General features: G+C 47.9%; 1 protein-coding gene across 1 annotated transcript in view; it reads right to left on the bottom strand.

Annotated features, from left to right (window-relative positions):
- Positions 1 to 16,912, bottom strand: part of Tmem132c (transmembrane protein 132C) — a 197,912-nt gene that overhangs the window by 84,989 nt on the left and 96,011 nt on the right. Inside the window, exon 3 of the mRNA XM_028765945.1 lies at positions 13,405 to 13,551. Coding sequence (XP_028621778.1) covers positions 13,405 to 13,551 — 147 coding nt within the window. The remainder of the gene's footprint in view (positions 1 to 13,404; positions 13,552 to 16,912) is intronic.

Below are 16,912 nucleotides of genomic sequence, written 5' to 3' on the forward strand. Positions count from 1 at the left end.
AGTCCTGGGGAAGCAGAGACGAGAGAGCAAAATCTAGAGCTGAGCAGCTATGGAGAATCTATCAAGAGTTAAGCACCATCTTGGGGACCAGGAGACAGTTCTGTGTGTACAAACCCTAGCTAAGCAAGTCTGATGGGGGAAGATGGAGGCACAGTAAGATGCGCTGGCCACAGGAATGCACCAAGAACCCTGCCATACCTTCCTTGTCATGATGGACTCAAACCTGAAGCCACAAATCCAAGGAGCTCTTTCCTCATCTCACTTGGTTCCTTCAGGTACTATGTATGTCACACCGACATGGAAGTAACATGGCCTCAGATGAGAACATCCCCTGGGGTTCCAGGTAAGCTTGTCTATGGGGGGTGGCATATCAACTAGTTCTAAAATACTCTGTATACTCTGGAATACTCCTGAAGGAGTGGGAGAAGGACTTAGGATAAGATGGAGGTGGGGAGGTGTTTAAACAGATGTGCCAACCATTAGTATTAACGTGACTCTGGCAAGCATGTAACCCAGAGTCCCCAGAGTCTTGGGTATATGTTGCTGTGCCTCTACACCCCTCCCCCCACACTCTAGTGGAATAAAGCTAAAGCAATCATTTCATTTTCTTGTGGTTTTGGTGAATCAGATGTTCTAGAAAGGTGTGTCTGGGTTGTTTTGGGTCGGGGGATCTCCTTCTACCCTCCCAAGACCCTGCATGCTCAGATAAGGGGCAGAGGTAATACGATGGCAGCTAGTGGATGTCACCTTTCCCTTTAGAAAGCTCAGGGTTCCTCCCTGGAGTCTGTCTATAGAGTCTGGCTGGACTTCCTCCTCACATGGCAGCCTCAGAGTCATCAGGCTGCCTAAATGTGGGCTTTAGATTCTTTTCTGGCTCAGGGACAGAAGTCATACGGTGTCATTTCTGTTGAGGAGTATTAGCCAATAAGAAAGCTCACCTGGTTCTAATGGGAGGGGACCAGACACGGCCTCCCAATAAGGAGGGAGAAGAAAGGTGTATGAGCTGGCAACAGGGACGGTGTATACTTCACAAAAAATGCAGCCAGTCCATGGCCTTGAAGGCCCTGTGAGGCTGAGGATGATGGATCTCCTATCTCCCAGCCTCCACCTTCCAAGTCCTGAGCTCATAGGCACACACCATAACGTCCTGTTTATGTGCGGTGCATGCTGGGTAAGGTCTCTACCCATGGAGTCACACTCTTAAGCCTGTCATTTGGAAGCAGGTTACGCTAACACTCCTTGTGCACAGGCGACAGCGATCGTGTGCTAGGCTTCCCACATATTGGGTTCCACAGGGGCCCAGGCCATGGGTATTGCCTTCTGTCCCTAGTTTCTTTGTAGAAGCATCTAATTTAATGAGGGAAATTAATTTCCTTTAACGGAGCGAGACTTGACCAAATGATGAGCCATGGGGCTTGCACAGCCCCGACCTTTTTGAAATCCCTGTGATCCCTTCAGACATCAGACATCAGTCTGAGATGCTGACTGTGCTATGAAATACAAGGGGTAACCCTTGGTTGGGCCCATGCCAAGGTGTGCCCCCTGAGAAATGACGCCATGCAACAGACCTGGTGTGAAAGGGGTTTACTGGGGGAGGGGAGAGAAGTGAGGGCCTGGTTCTCCAGGATAGAGGCAGACAAGTGGACATATAGACAGACAGACAGATACACAGACAGACAGGAGCAGAGTCATGAGGGAGGAGAGAGGGAGCAGAGAACAGGTAGAGGGATGCTGGGAACACAGAGAGAGACAGAGACAGAGACAAAGAGAGAGAGAGAGAGAGACAGACAGACAGACAGACACACATAGAGCACAAGTTACCCAGGTCCTTTTATACAAAGCACACACCTGTTGCAACTGTACTGTGGCATGTGGCGTTGGTAGGTCCTGATGTAAGCAGTTGTTAGGTCCCTGAGAGCTGGCCAGTGGAACCACCTGTCTGTTAGCAGACTGGCCCTCCAGAAACTACGACTCTTTCATATCGTTCACTTCCCCCAGGTCCCACACTCAGGTGTCTCTAAGCAAATCCTCTTAAGGGATTTACTCCTGCCAAACGACAGGGAACATCAAATGGCCTCCAGTACCTAAGCCTTCCACTCTGTGCCAAACATGCCCTGAGTCTAGGAAACTGACGGTCTCATGGATGCTTCAAGTAGGAGGGAGAGAAGATTATAGCAAAAAAAATATTACATAGCGTGTACATCCACACGTGCACCTATTTTGAAGGTCCACGTGAGACTGCTATACACTCGGGAGTGGCGGGTGTGTGTGTGTGGGGGGGGGGGGGGCACACGTCTTTCTTTGAGAGCCCAGGATATATCCACATGCCACTGAGAGAGAGATTTTAATGTGTGGTTGTTTGCTGTCTCGGAGAGAGGACTTGGGGTGGGCCATTTCTCTCTGGAGAAAGGGGATTATCTTACTCTATCATTCCCTAAGCTGCTATTTACAGTAAGCAGCCCTGAGCTTGATCATACTCCAGCATCCTTCAAAAAACAAATAACTTCCTACAGCTAGATCTAAGGCAGGGAGTTGAGACCACTTAGATGAATGCTAATGGGTATTTTACTTACCATTGTCAATGATTTTTTGCTCTCTGAAAAGCCCTTCTCGTTTATTACCTGCCTGATTTACATCATCCCCCCCCCCAGCAGCATATAGTCCCTGAAGCTTTATGCTCCTGAATTAAGAGAACAGAGGTGCCAGCAGCTGCTGCTGATGCAGGAAGAAAGGAGAATGACATCAGCTCCGTGCCGTGTTCTTTGGAGGCACACACGGACCTCAGAAGGTCTACCCATAAGATCACCTGATAGCTGACCTGCCACTCACCAGGAGGAAGGGCAGGTAGGACAGAACAGTATGTTCCATCCCTGATCCTGAGTGCCACTGGTATTAGCGTAAGGCTGCAGGTGGTTGGGGAAGAGGGAGTAGAGATCAGATATCTCTTCTGGAAATGAAGGGGCATCTGTATGATTCATTCTGTTTAGAAAAGATCCTGTGGTCACAAAACTGATGGTGGTTCAACCTTTGAAGATGCTGGTCTGATTTTCTAAGGCCCTTGCTTGGAAAGTAGAAGTAGTCTTGCTCCAGGATGACTTTTGGAGGCAGTCTCTCTACCTGGAAGTTACAGATAACCAACTTCCTGAAGAGAATGGGGCTGTAGCGTGGCGGGAGCCGAGCCACCTTGGCAGAGGGTTTTTACTAACTGCAGAACCATCTTCCTGTACAATGGGTCTCTTGTTGAACACTCTGTGCTGTGGTTTGAAAAGAGCTAGCTATTGGGTGTGTTGGTGCTGTTAACACCAGCCCTCAGGAGGACAGGAGAAAAGTCTGAGGGCAGTGTGAGACCCACACAGTGAGTCCAAGCCAGTCTGGGCTATTTGAGTGGCTCAAAAAAGGAAGAAAGGAAGGAAGGCAGGCAGGCAGGAAGGAAGGAAGCAAAGGGATGGGGGAAGGGGAGAGGGAGGGAGTGAGGGAGGGAAGGAGAGAGAGAGAGAGAGAGAGAGAGAGAGAGAGAGAGAGAGAGAGAGATTTTAAAGAAAAAAGGAGTGAATGTACATAGCATGGTAGATTTGGTGTGACAATCTGGGTTTTCGGCTGCTCTAGAAAAGCCTGTAGCTCTGGCCACACAGGAGCCATGCATTCTCACCTGGGAGGCTCTGAAAGCTGAAAAGATACACTCTATCGCTCTATTTAGGCACTGCATCCTGTGTCCCTCTGCAACACTTCTAGAATGGAAGCAGGTTAAAGTCTGCGGATCTTCCAGCAGGACACTAGTGCCTCGGGTCTTGAGATAGGTACCTGTCCATGGTTCTGAAGCTTCAAATGCAGGCTTCCCTTGGGGCTGACCCGCTAGGTCTGCCACTCAGATGATTTGCATGACAGCTGCCATGGGACATACCTCCAATGCCTCCATTTGCAAAGGGGTTGCCATCCCTGACGAAGGGGGCGGGGGACTCAGCAGATGGACGCATGTCCCTCTTGGGTTCTCTGGGTTGTCAACAAGTCCTGAAAACCTGCATCACCAGAACTTCTGTCTGCTTCTCAGCATTTTCTCGGCTCCCAGCTTCTTTCCTGAGCCTGATTCCATTCACACTTGGGCACCAGGCTCTGCCTTCCCCAGCTTACTCATATTCATATTAAATATTCATATTCTGTCTATCTGCTTGCCTCTGTCTCTGTTTCTCTATCTCTCTGTCTCTGTCTGTCTCTCTGAGTCTCTATCTCTCTGTCTCTCTCTGTCTCTCTGGGCAAGTATATGGCTTTCTGCTGCTAGCACCAACAAATTGGACCACAACGCAGTTTTTATATTTTATTATTTTTAATAAAGAATTTCCTTCCTTTAAGATTTTTTTAAAATTATATATCTATATGTGTTGTTGTGTGCAGGTATGCACCTCGTGTGTATCCAGGAGACCAGAGGCCAGAAAAGGGAGTCACATCCCTTGGTGCTAGAGTTATAGGCAATCGTGAGATGTCACGTGGGCACTGGGAATTGAACTCCGTTTGCCCGCAAAAGCAGCAAGCACTTTGGACCACCGAGCCGTCTCTCCGGCCCTGGTTTTTATATTTTGATTGTATTTGTATCTGAGCCCTTTTAGCTGTGCAACTGAGGCATCCCCTCCTCCCATCATTTGTACACGCCAAAGCTATTTTCCAAATAAACACTTTCAGTAGCTTACTTAAACATTCCGTTTGGGTGCCTGCTCCTTCTAAACACCTCCATTCTTTATCTACCTGCCCGAGCACGTGACTTTGCTTGTGGAGACTGTCAGAAAGATTTAGTGAAACAATGCACACATTTTATAAAATGCCAGACCCCAGGGAATACACAGGGACCTGTCCCACACGCACCGGAATGCCACGAAATACAGAGTATTCCTGTGGCTCCAGTGTGTGCTTTTAAGGCACCATGCTCGCTTGGGAGACAGCTTTTAACAGCAGTGCCTTAACAGCCAAGCCTAAAAGGAAACTTCAAGTGCAGAGACAAGCTGCTTTATGTCAAGGAGTTCGGCTGGGAACAGGTACACTGCTAGGTCAGGCTGGTGTCTGTGACCCAGAGCAGGTACCAGCTGGATCATGACCTGGGACAGGGAGTCACTGAGGGAGTGCCCTCCCCGTTCAAGAACAACAATCTTGTGCTCCTAAAGAATGGGCTCGAAAAAGATGATTCAGGGAGTGCTCAGGGCAAAAGCACTTTTTAGATGAAAATTCCACACAGAAGTCCAGAGGGAGCCAGCTTCTCTCTTTCTGCTACCTGGAGGTCATTCTTCCAGGTCAGAGAACGCACTTGGCTAATTGAGCCCTAGTTGCTTACACAGGACTATCCTGGACGCTGAGGTCTGAACACAGGCTCAGAACAGGGAAGGGAGTTGAAAGGGAAATGCAGGTTGTTTCTAAAGGCAAGAATGCAGAAAGGGACAGGAGAGTGAGTTCTGATCCAAGCTCACTGCTGTCTGCCCACATCTACACCCTTCGTCTTTCCGCCACACCCACAGTGGCCTCTGCCTCATGCTTAGCTCACTGAAAGCCACATGGCTCTGATGGGGGAAAGAGATGGACCGGAGTGCTAACTGCTGTGTTGGCCTTGTACTTTAAGTATGAAAGATTCTCTTATAGGCTGTTAGCAGGGTTTGCCTAAGTGTAGAGATGCTCAAGATGAAAAAAAAAAAGGCGTGGGTGTGGGGATCCATCTATAATGTAAATAGAATACATGCAGATGTGTGTACAGCCCAGATACAAGCTATCTTCCTGGGTCTGGGGAATTCTGGCAAATGGCTGATTCCTTGAATCCTACAGTTCTTTGGGGTAGGTTTTGAGTTAGTGAGGGAGGCCTCTATGTAATCTTTGTGAGTTTCCTGAGCTAGCTTTCTCTCTCAACTTTTTAATCTGAGGTCACTTCCCTGGGGAAGGCAGTAGGGGGATCTTTTGATTCTGAGTCTCAGGCTGGGTTAGCCAGAAGCAAAACTCTGGGTTGGGGAGTCATTTGAAAGTGGTGAATTAACAGGGAATTTTCTTTCTCTGCCCCAGGAGAAAATAAGAAGCAAGAGAGATGAAAACGGTCCCAACACAGGAGGAGGTCCAGCAAGGGCAGTTTTCAAAGACCTAGCTTCCAGCTAGCTCATGTGGGGCATGGAGGGAGGGCTCGCTTCAGTGTCCTGCAATGTTTGGTGGTGTCCAAGTATGATGACAGAGCTGGGCTTTCGCACTCCACACCTAACCTCACAGGTAGGGCAACTGAGGAAAAAAAAAGGCCCAGGCTTCTTCTGGTGAACTGCAAGAGTGGGCCAAAGGGACCTTTCAGCCTAGAGCCATGCTTCAGTGAAAGTAGAGTAGGATGTAGTGGCAACCAGATTGGTAGGGACTAGATTGTGACCCCCCTCCCCCATTCATATAGTGAAGCCCCTACCCTGCTGTGACTGTATTTGGAAACCAGATATTTATGGAAGTAGTTACGTCTGAAGGAGATCCTGGGAGGGCCATAACTTGATAGGAGTGGATGTACTAAATCCAATTTTGACTTAGCATAAGCTGTCATGCTAGAGCCCTGTTGTAGACAGGACATGACTGGACATTCAGAAAATATGGAAGGAGCGGGCAGCACTGAGTAAGTTGCCACAAATGTCCCTTCTTCACTGGAATACGACCAAGCCTTTTCATAAGCTGACCACTGGTGTGTGGCCTGTCACATGTCAGTGCTGGGTTCATATTTGGGACAGGCTCCCAGAGTCAACCTCCAGCCAGTCAGTCAGTCAGTCAGTCTATCTGTCTGTTTCTGTCTGTTTTGACTCTGTCTCTCTGTCTCTGTTTCTCTCTGTGTCTGTCTGTCTGTGTGCATGTGTGTGTTTGTGTGTGTGTGTGTACATGTCAGGGGACAATTTGTAGAGGATCTCTTTTCTTCTACCATTGAATTCTGGGTATTAAACTCAGGCTGTCAGGCTTGGCAGCATGTGCCTGTTCCCACCATGCCGTATCATTGAATCCATCTTGCTTTTCAAACATGAGTCTCTCCCTGGCGTGGGCTCCTCAGTACGTCTAGGTAGGCTGACTGACCAGGAAGCCTCAGGGAGCACTGGGATTATAAGAGTAGGACACTACCATGCCTGACTGTTTATGTGGGCTTGAGGGGACTGAACACAGACCCTCCATGCTCACACAGTAAGCCCTCTGCTCATGGACCCTCCCCTTAGCCCCAACAGCCTCAGCAAATCCTCTTTTATAAGCCGGAACTCTGGGATGTAAGCGAGCTCTAGAAATACAGCTGCGGCTTCTGTGGCTCCAACAGGCAACTCTCCTAATTGCTAACACTCACGAGGGACATTGCGAGAGCCAAAGGCAAGACGCAAAGCACTCTCGGTGTCTCCAACTGCCACCAGCCAGCATCCCACAGAGAGGCTCCTGCAGGGAGCCACAAATCACGAAGATGGGGGAAGGGGGTGTCTGTGCCAACAGAATCCTTAGATAATTGACTAACTTTGTCCTTGAAGCAAGAATACTTGATACACATGTCCTGATAAGGGCTGTCTGATTCTGCCAGGTTGGCCAAGGGAGGCCAGCTCCTGTGCCCAGGGCAGCTTCAGGCATGGGAGAGCGATTCTTGTCAGTCTTTCTCAGAGATCTGGGGAACTTCCCTGGTGAAGGATGTGGATGCTGAAGTAGTTGACCTGAGCACAGACCCCAGCCCCAGGTGTCCCCTTCTAGCATTTCAGGGACAGTAAGTATGCTGTAGGCTCTTCATAGCAGGAAGTTCCATGCAAATCTCTGTGAATGGTAAGTATGCTACCTAGCAGGGCAGGCAGCTCTGTAGGTAGAGCAGAGTTAAGGGTTTTGAGTTGGGGTGGGGGGGGCGGTGGTTGTTAGGAGGGTTTACCCTGGATCGCTGATGACACCATGAAGTGTTTGGAGGTCAAAGTAGGAGGTAGTCGACTTGGAGACCTGCTTATAGAACAGAAACTATATATGGCAGCTTGGTAGAGCGACGGCTGGCTGAAGCTGGCTCAGTGGGTGATGGTCAGCCACAATCTAGGAAACAGGATTGCAGGTTCCCAAAGATGGGGAGAGGGACTCTCCCAGGAGCTCTTCTGCTACCTGTGTCAATTCTCAGTGAAGTCACAAGAACTTTCAGATGATAAACTTAAGGCATTTCAAGGCACTGCAGCTCAGATGACATTTTCCAGCAATAAGAAACAAAGACCCTAGGCGATGTAGAGGCAGAATGGGTGACAGAGGCCACACCTCCCCATATCCTCAAAGGCTGGTCTACAAGTCACTCTGATGAGGAGTTTTCTCAACTGAAGTTCTCCCTTCTCAGATGCCCCGTGCCCCTAGCTTGTGCCAAGCTGACAAAAAGTCAAACCAGGGCAAGCTCAATGAGCAGAGATGAGGATGCTTCCCTGCATGGCCCTTCCATGTGATACTTTTGACCCTGAACGGCACTTGGATGGATGCTTGCCCTGAGACTTCAAGCAGAAGCTTCTTGTAGGGCGTGCAGACACTCAGAGGCTCTAAGGACACGCTGCTGGGGCTGGGAGGTGGCTCAATTGATAAAGAAGCACAAGAGTCTAGGTTTGATCCCTAGGAACCATGTGAGAAAAAGAGGTAGGCGTGGTGGCACGTGCTTGTCATCTCACCATTGGGGATAAGAAGACAAAAGGATCTGGGGCTCGCTGTCCAGTCAGCTACTTGGCCAGTGAGAAAGACTGTCTCAAACAAGGTAGATGGTACCTGAGGAACAAGAGCCAAGGTCATCTTCTGGCTTAGACACACACTCACACACACATGCACATGCACACGCACACACACACACACACACTTGTGTGTGCATACAAACATACATATATACACACATACGCATATATCATATGCATATTTCAAAAAGCATATCGTCGTAAGGTCTAAGTCCTGTGCCGATCTGTTGTACAGGGATAGACAAATCCAATGCTTCATGTGAGCTGCCAGACACTGGCTCAAGAGCTCCATACACTCTGAGTATTTGAGATCAGATGTGTGATTCTGACTCAGGGGTACCTACCCAGCACAGAGTTTGAGAGCCTCACAGGGCCTCCTGAGAGTTCAAGTCAGGGACGGGTGTGAAAGGGGACACATATCAGTGTTGCACAGATGACTACACTCCCTTGCAGCAGATGGCTATTTCATGGGGACACATATGAGTGTTGCACAGATGACTAGACTCCCCTGCAGCAGGTGGCTGTTTCATGGTATGTACCAGGCTCTGATGTATAAACACTGTCCCTGTGGCTGAGTGACAGCTATCTTGAGGTCCTAGCTGTCGCAGTCTGGGATGGGTGCTTGAACACACTGATGATACTGGATCTTCCGTAGCAAGGGGACTGTAGGGGGTACATCACTTTCTAAGACCTCTCTTAGGGAAACTGAGAGCAAGCAGCCATCGTTAGGTTCCCTCCACCATATACACCTGCTTGTGACTACCCGGAGTCAGGCGAGTGGCAGTACACATATTTAAAATAATAATAAAAAAAAGCTATCGTGGAAATGGCCCATAGCATTCTGTCCAAGCCATTTAGAGAGGGGCTGGAGAGATGGTTCAGCTGTTACAGGAAGTGACTGCTCTTGCAGAGAACTTGGTACCCACTTGATGACTCAACCACCTGTAACTACAGTTCCAGGGGGGGATTTGATACCCTTTTCTGGCCTCTGTGGGTACCAGATACAGAGGCAAAGCACCCCTTTCACATAATTAAAAATAAACAAAAAACGAAATCCCTCTAAATAACCAAACCAGGAAGTGCAGATACACACTGTGTACCCTTCCAGGGACACAGCAGCCTCCAGCCAGGGTTCTAAGAAGTCCCAGAACACTCAAGGGCTGACTGCTCTGCATGTCTCTTTAAGAGTTTTCTACAAATGTCTCATCTCCCTGTCACAGGTTCTCAGTCTGTGTCTGACAGAAAGAACAATTTACATGTGTAAGCTCACTATCTGTTAATTAACAAGCCTGCCTTCATTTACTTAAATGTCTGCCGTGATTATATTTTACACAAAACCAATTGGGAAGATTTCATTTGTCTTCTGACCTCCCCTATATCTAAGGACCTAGGTACACATTTCTTTCTGTCTATCCCCCCCCCAACCCCTATCCCCAGGTCAAAGACAGTGACAATGAGATGTGCTCAACAATTCTCTCAGGGGTCACCAGTCACCATGGGGATGGCTGGGGGCAGAAACCAGGAGCTGTTCAGCATGACAGCTTCATGGTTGGATGCTCAAGGAGGATCCTGTAGAGAGTTCTATGGATCCAAGAATTGGGTGCCCATAAACCAAGTAGAGAAGTTTTCTGTAATGGATGTATTGGGACATCTGGTAGAATCCTTGTATGTCGTCGGGTCAACATTAGAATGAAACAGTAGTTTACTAGTAGTACCTTGACCTCGAAGAAATCATTGTAGAAAATGGGATTGCTTTCTGTTACTCTATAGTTCTCTTTTTGAACGAGCTTTATAGCCTGTGCATGACTTTGGTCACAAGATAGTCCTGGCAAAGCCGGAACATCTTGCATTATTGAGCATTGCAAACTGTAGATCACAAGGACTCAAGTTGCAAGGGCGTGGCACTTTCCTTCAGGAAACATATAGATTGGACCAGGGGCTTTGATACAAGGAACTTGTTTTAACCCCCCAAAAAACAACTTCTGTGTAACAATCACTAAATACGCTTTTGGGTGGCCATTCAGTACTCAGTCCACAGAGGCTGGATCTCCCTGCTGCCAGCCAAGCGTTAACCCATTCTTGAGTGGCCCTCTTTCTTTGATCAACCTGTGTGACTCAGAACACTGACAAATGGCAGCGTTTTAAGGGTCAATTAAGACATGTCCCATAACTGAACCTTTCTTTTCTAAATCTAAGTTTCTTTAGGAAAACACACTGAGAGCCCAGACAAGGGTACACACCTCTGACAGAAAACAACAAAACAGACTACACACGCTTTGTGCACAAGGAAATATCACAAAGTACCCCATTCATATGTATAATTAACACCCTCCATTCAAAAATTAAAACTCCGACACTGGAGATGCCAGCCATGCTGAAGTCAGATCCGTCTATCTGTGGACAGCTCTCAGGAACCTGTCAACTGTTGTGGCTGTTTTACTGACCTAAGCGAAAACTGAATGTGTCAGAGAATCAGCTGGGGTGCTAAATTTAGAGAGGGTTTCAATTTTTAATAAGGGAATTCTGTGTCACTCAGGTTGGCAAGGCAATTCTTTTTTTTTTTTTTTTTTTTTTTAGACAGGGTTTCTCTGTGTAGCCCTGGCTGTCCTGGAACTCACTCTGTAGACCAGGCTGGCCTCAAAATCAGAAATCCACCTGCCTCTGCCTCCCAAGTGCTGGGATTAAAGGCGTGCGCCACCACCACCCAGGAGGCAATTCTTTTCTTAAGTGATGCCATGCAAGCTGGCACCGAGAAACCAAGTTCTGCTCCAGTTAGGATGCACAAAAGTTGGTCTGAGTGTCTCTTAAGGAAATATTTGAGCTCATACTGAATGCTATCAGACTACCGATGTGAGAAGCATCTTCCTTACACACTCAAAACCGACTGTATCAAGTATACAATGTACTCTGAGCATGCCCCCTCACCCCAATATCCTCCCTTTCTGGCCTTCCCATTTCTTCTTACCCTACAGATTAGCAGGAAGCCATTTCTAGATATATCTTTCATAGCAATGTAAAACTCTTCCACCAGCAAACACTAAGACAGGATCAAACATAATATACATGATGTGTGTCTTAGTTAGGGTTTTACTGCTGTGAATAGACACCATGACCAAGACAACTCTTGTAAGGACAACATTTAATCAGGGCTGGCTTACAGGTTCAGAAGTTCAGTCCATTATCATCAAGGCAAGAGCATGGCAGCATCCAGGCAGGCATGGTGCAGGAGGAGCTGAGAGTTCTACATCTTCATCTGAAGGCTGCTAGCAGAATACTGGCTTCCAGGCAGCTAGGATGAGGGTCTTATAGCCCACACCCACAGTGACACACCTACTTTAACAGGGTCACACCTTCTAATAGTGCCACTCCCTGGGCTGAGCATATACAAACTATTACAGTGAGGCAGGGGGTTCGTTCACTGTGTTGGGCAATTATTGTCAACTTGACACAAACCAGAGTCACCCGGGAAGAGGAAACTTCATTTGTGAGATTGCTTCCATTAGATTGGCTAACTTGTTGGGGCATTTTCTTGACTGATGGACTGATGATTAATTTGGGAGATCCCAGTCCATTATGGGTGGTATTACACCTGGGCAAGGTGGCCCTGGATGCTATTAAGAAGCAGGCTGAGCAAGCCTGGAGAGCAATCCAGTAAGCAGCATTCCTCCATGGTCTCTGCATCAGCTCCAGCCTCCCGGATCCTGCCCTGTGTGACCTCCTGCCCGGACTTCTCTTACTGATGGACTGTAACCTATATGCCCCAAACCTCCTTTCTCTATTGTTTTTGGTCATGGTATTTATCATGGCAACAGAAACCCAAGCTAGAAAAGCCATTTCAATTTTCTGTTTTCCATGGGTAGTAGAGAGGGAGATGTGTGTGTGTGTGTGTGTGTGTGTGTGTGTGTGTGTGTAAGGAGGCTCACTGCTCAGCGTTATCTAGGAGAATCAAATCTGGAAACAACCTCGATTCTCAAAAGTCACAGTATGTTTACTTGCATTTAAGTTAAAGGCGTGTGGTGAAATATTATGCCGCTGTGACCACTGTTTTAAGGACGTACTTAAAGTCAAAATGAAATGCTTCCTATGTAAATGAAAACAAAAGCCATCTTAAAACTCCCAGTGGATATTATGATCTCAAACCTCTGAGATAATTAGCTTACTATGGATTTTCTGTGTGTGGAGACTGAGTATAGGAGATCCTGGAAGGAGATGAGCCGCCATCTTAGCAGCGGGTAGCGGGCCACCTTCACGTGACTTCAATTTGGTTTTCCAAAAACAGTAAGTGTGGTGTTTTTCCTAGCCATAAAACAACTCCTGTTAGGGGTAGTCCACAGTGTCTATGGCGAGTCTCTGGCAAACTCCTCTTACCCTCATAATTTATCATCCCCTTCCCAGCGTTCATCTCACTGATGACTAAATCTAATCTGTATGCAGAAGGGAACATTTTGTCACAGTAGCCTCTGATAAGCCAAGGAGGGCCAAGCCCACAGAAATGAGTTCAGGTGACAAAGTAGGGGTGATGTCATTTCTGTTCCGATGCTCAACAAGGCTGGAGCCTACACATGCTGACACACATCATGGGCTATCTGGTACTCCTGTGGGCATTAGGTCCTGGCTTTAGCATCTCGACTAGCAATGTTCTCTGGACTAGCAATGGTCCAAGTGAAACCAGACAAAACTCGATGCCAAACCAGAGTGCCCTGGAGGGGTTACTCACCTATTGCGTGCCCCAGGGCCCAGGCGCTGGCAGGCCACGGAGGTGGTGGTGTGCTTCCCTCCGTTACCCATCTCCTGTCTCACATCCCACTGCCGGGGCTCGCTGGTCTGTGCGGTCAGAATGTTCACTCCCTTCTTCACCTTGGCTCTGTGGATGGAGGGAGTGAGAAAGGGTCACAGTGTTAGATTTGTGCTTTCAGAGGTCTCATGGAGATTCTGCTATCAAAATGTATGGCTGTGTCCCTGCTAGGACCACACATGCAGATGGAAGGGATCCATTCCCCAAGGCTAAGGGATCATGGAACTTGCTGGAACATCCCAGGGCATTCTCTAAGTCGCACAAGAAATTTTTTATGTGATTCCAGTCATGTAGATCTACCAACAAGGTAAAGAAATCATTTTTACTGGTAATAAGTTTGTATGTGGGTAATACACATGAGTGCAATACCCATGGAGTCCAAAAGGGGGCAACAGATTTCCTCCTGGAACTGGAGGTATAGGTGCTTGTGAGCCAGTGGATGCTGGAAGCTGAGCCTGAGGTCCTCACAAGACCAGCCAGTGCTCTTAACCACGGAGCCATCTCTCTAGCCCCTGAGCACGGAGTTCAAAGAAAGACTTGGGTAAGAAGTAAAAAAAGAAGAGAATGAAGAGACAGTAGGGACTGACTCAGAAAGTGACGTGGGAATTAAACAGCACCGTGGTGGAGAACCTAGCAGGGCTGTTTATGAATTCAGGTAAGGAACTTCTAAAAGAGCAGGCACTTTCAGACTAGAAGCAACTGGAAGATTATATGTACCGTGGACAATAACAAGCCATATGACCAGTGCATATTTAAACACGAGGTGCACAGAGGGGAGCCTCAGCAAAAAGCACTGTCCTGGTTAGCTTTGACTGTCAACTCAATGCAGCCTGGGGTCATCCAGAAGTCTCAGTCGAGAACTGGAAGGATCAGACTGACCTGTGGACATGTCTGTGAGGGACACACATATCTGTCATGTGCTTATTAGTTGTTGTGGGAGAGCTCAGCCCACTGTGGGAAGCACCATTCCCTACACAGGGGTCCTGAATTACAAAAGAAAGCTGGCTGAGAGTGAGCCTGACAGCCCATAGCCAGCATCTTTCAGGATTCCTGTCATGCTTTTTTAATCTGTGAAGTGAGCACCTTGGTCATATGTTGAATGGCAAGCCAGGCTGCTATCAAGTTCCTGCCTTGAGTTCCTTCATGGGTGGCCAGTGAGTTGGGATTGTAAGTCACATGACTGTGATTTGGGATTGTAAGTCACATACACCTTTTTTTCCCCCTCTAAAAGTTGCTTTTAGTCAGGTGTTTCATCACAGATACAGAAGAGAAACTAGGACAAGAGTCAAGCATCAGAGTGGAATCAGAGTCCTTGTTAGCATCACGGACGCAACTGGAATAGTCTAAGCAGAAATGACTTCCGACTCAAGCTCTGTGCCCACCCACTTACAGATGCAGTGTCCCCATACATTAGAGTCTTCAAAACATTTACCCTCTACATCCATGCTTGGGAAACCACAGGGGAGGTGCTCCAGCCAGCCAGGGAGGAAGTGATGGGATACAGGGACTAAGGTCCGGACTTCAACAGAGAGACAGACATCCGGTGCATGGAGAGCCTAAGATACCCTCAGCCTAAGATACTTCAGATACTCCATAGAAATATGAAGAAATGTCTGTTGACCCCAGGTAGGGTACCCTACAAAGAAAAGAATCCTGGCTAGTGAGTGTATGGGGTGACTGACAGGAGCATCTGTGACTCAAAGGCAGTTGCAATCACTCCCCCCCACACACTGTGGGTGATGATTCGTGACAGCTACATGCCAGCACACCTTGCAGGCAAGCTCTACTTGAGAGTCTCCTCTTCGCTGGATGTTAGCGCTTTATAAACTTGGGGACCAGCTATGTGATCTTCTGTTTCCAGCTTTCCAAGCCAGGTAAGTTTCTTAGGTTTCTCCCTCAAGGAGGCAAGATTTCAGCATACAGGGAGTCAAACAGCAGACAGTGAGATTCCTAATGACATCTGTCTGTGATCTAAATGAGTATGTCCTGAAATGTGACCAATGAGAGAAGAATTTGGAAACAGGGGATGAGCCAGACATACAGGAAATCAAGGAAAAACAATAGAACTCACGGCTGGGTGGTTAAGAGCTTCTCTTGGAGAAGACCCGAGTTCATTTCCCGGTACCCATATGGTAGCTCATAACTGTGAAACTACAGCTCCAGGGAACCCAACAGATACACACACTCACATGCATGTACACACGCACACACACACTCACGCTCACACACATATATAAATGTACTTTTAGTTTTATATTAAGTCGCTGTGTTAAGGACATTTACAAGTTCAAAGAGATGAGGATGCATTTGATGGACAATATTTAAAGGCACAGTAGCATGGGGCAGCCCCATCCTTCCTAACAGAGACACTGACACTCTTGGGTGTTCAAGGCCTGGCACCCTCTCTCTCTCTCTGCTGCTGCTGCGAACAAAGGCTTCATGCTGTCTGGCTTGGCTGGAAAATGGTTTTGGTTGCCTTTGGACTTTGCTTGAGCTTCCAGATTTTAGCGAATCTATGATCATTTCACGCGAACTTGAAGAACCCCGGTGGTCTTTGTGGTGGGTACTTCCATATCTGAGAGAGCGGGAGAGCTAGCCACTGAGGTGGGGAAGGCCAAGAGCGGTAAGGCTTTCTGCTGGACACAGATCACTGTCTTTGGTGAGAACAATGGGTGTTTTGATCTATTCCATGGACTGAGCAGAGGAAGTAGTAGCCTCGATTCAAGAACTGGAAATTTGCAAGTGGAATCAGCACTGGAGATGGAAAAACAAAGTCACTCATCCTTGGGGATACCCAGCATTGAGGTAAGAAGTGAAGATGAAATGGCCAGAGGCTGGCTTTTCCTGCATGGGTGTATGGACTGGAGCCATAGCGGACTGGGATGGAGACCCCAGCGCCAATCACCTGACTGGGTTTCTCTGTCCTGGGCATAGCGTGTGTCCTGGTCACATATGCCCCAATTTATGGGACTGCTTTTGCTGGCCACTGGGATTCTAAGATATCATTTGTTATTTATGATGTCTGTGTTGAGTTCAGTGTTTCTCAGCACAGGCTGGGTGCTGGGGTGCCTTGGGATATGATCCAGCTGTGGGTCTTCCCCCTTGGTGGCACTCCCAGCCTCACCGCAGGTACCCATGTAGAGCCCACACCTCCATCCTGCACGTTCCCAGCCAGCGATCTCGCTCAGTTCTAGCTGGTTAAAAACAATAGCTTTACCCGTCTTTTCCCAATACGTAATAAGGGGTGATTAAGTGCTCTTAGAGAAAAAAAATCAATGCTCAGTACACATTTTGAACACCGAAAGGCTAATTTCCACCCCCCCGAGGTATCTCTCTCTGGTCATTTGTAACCTCCCTGTGTAATGCTTTCTCCTGAAGCTGCTGGGTTCTGTTGGGATACATGAGCCTCTTGTGAAGCATAAGGGAGTTT

Source organism: Grammomys surdaster, unplaced genomic scaffold, assembly GCF_004785775.1.
Source record: "Grammomys surdaster isolate TR1022 unplaced genomic scaffold, NIH_TR_1.0 166, whole genome shotgun sequence".
NCBI classification, from domain to species: Eukaryota; Metazoa; Chordata; class Mammalia; order Rodentia; family Muridae; genus Grammomys; species Grammomys surdaster.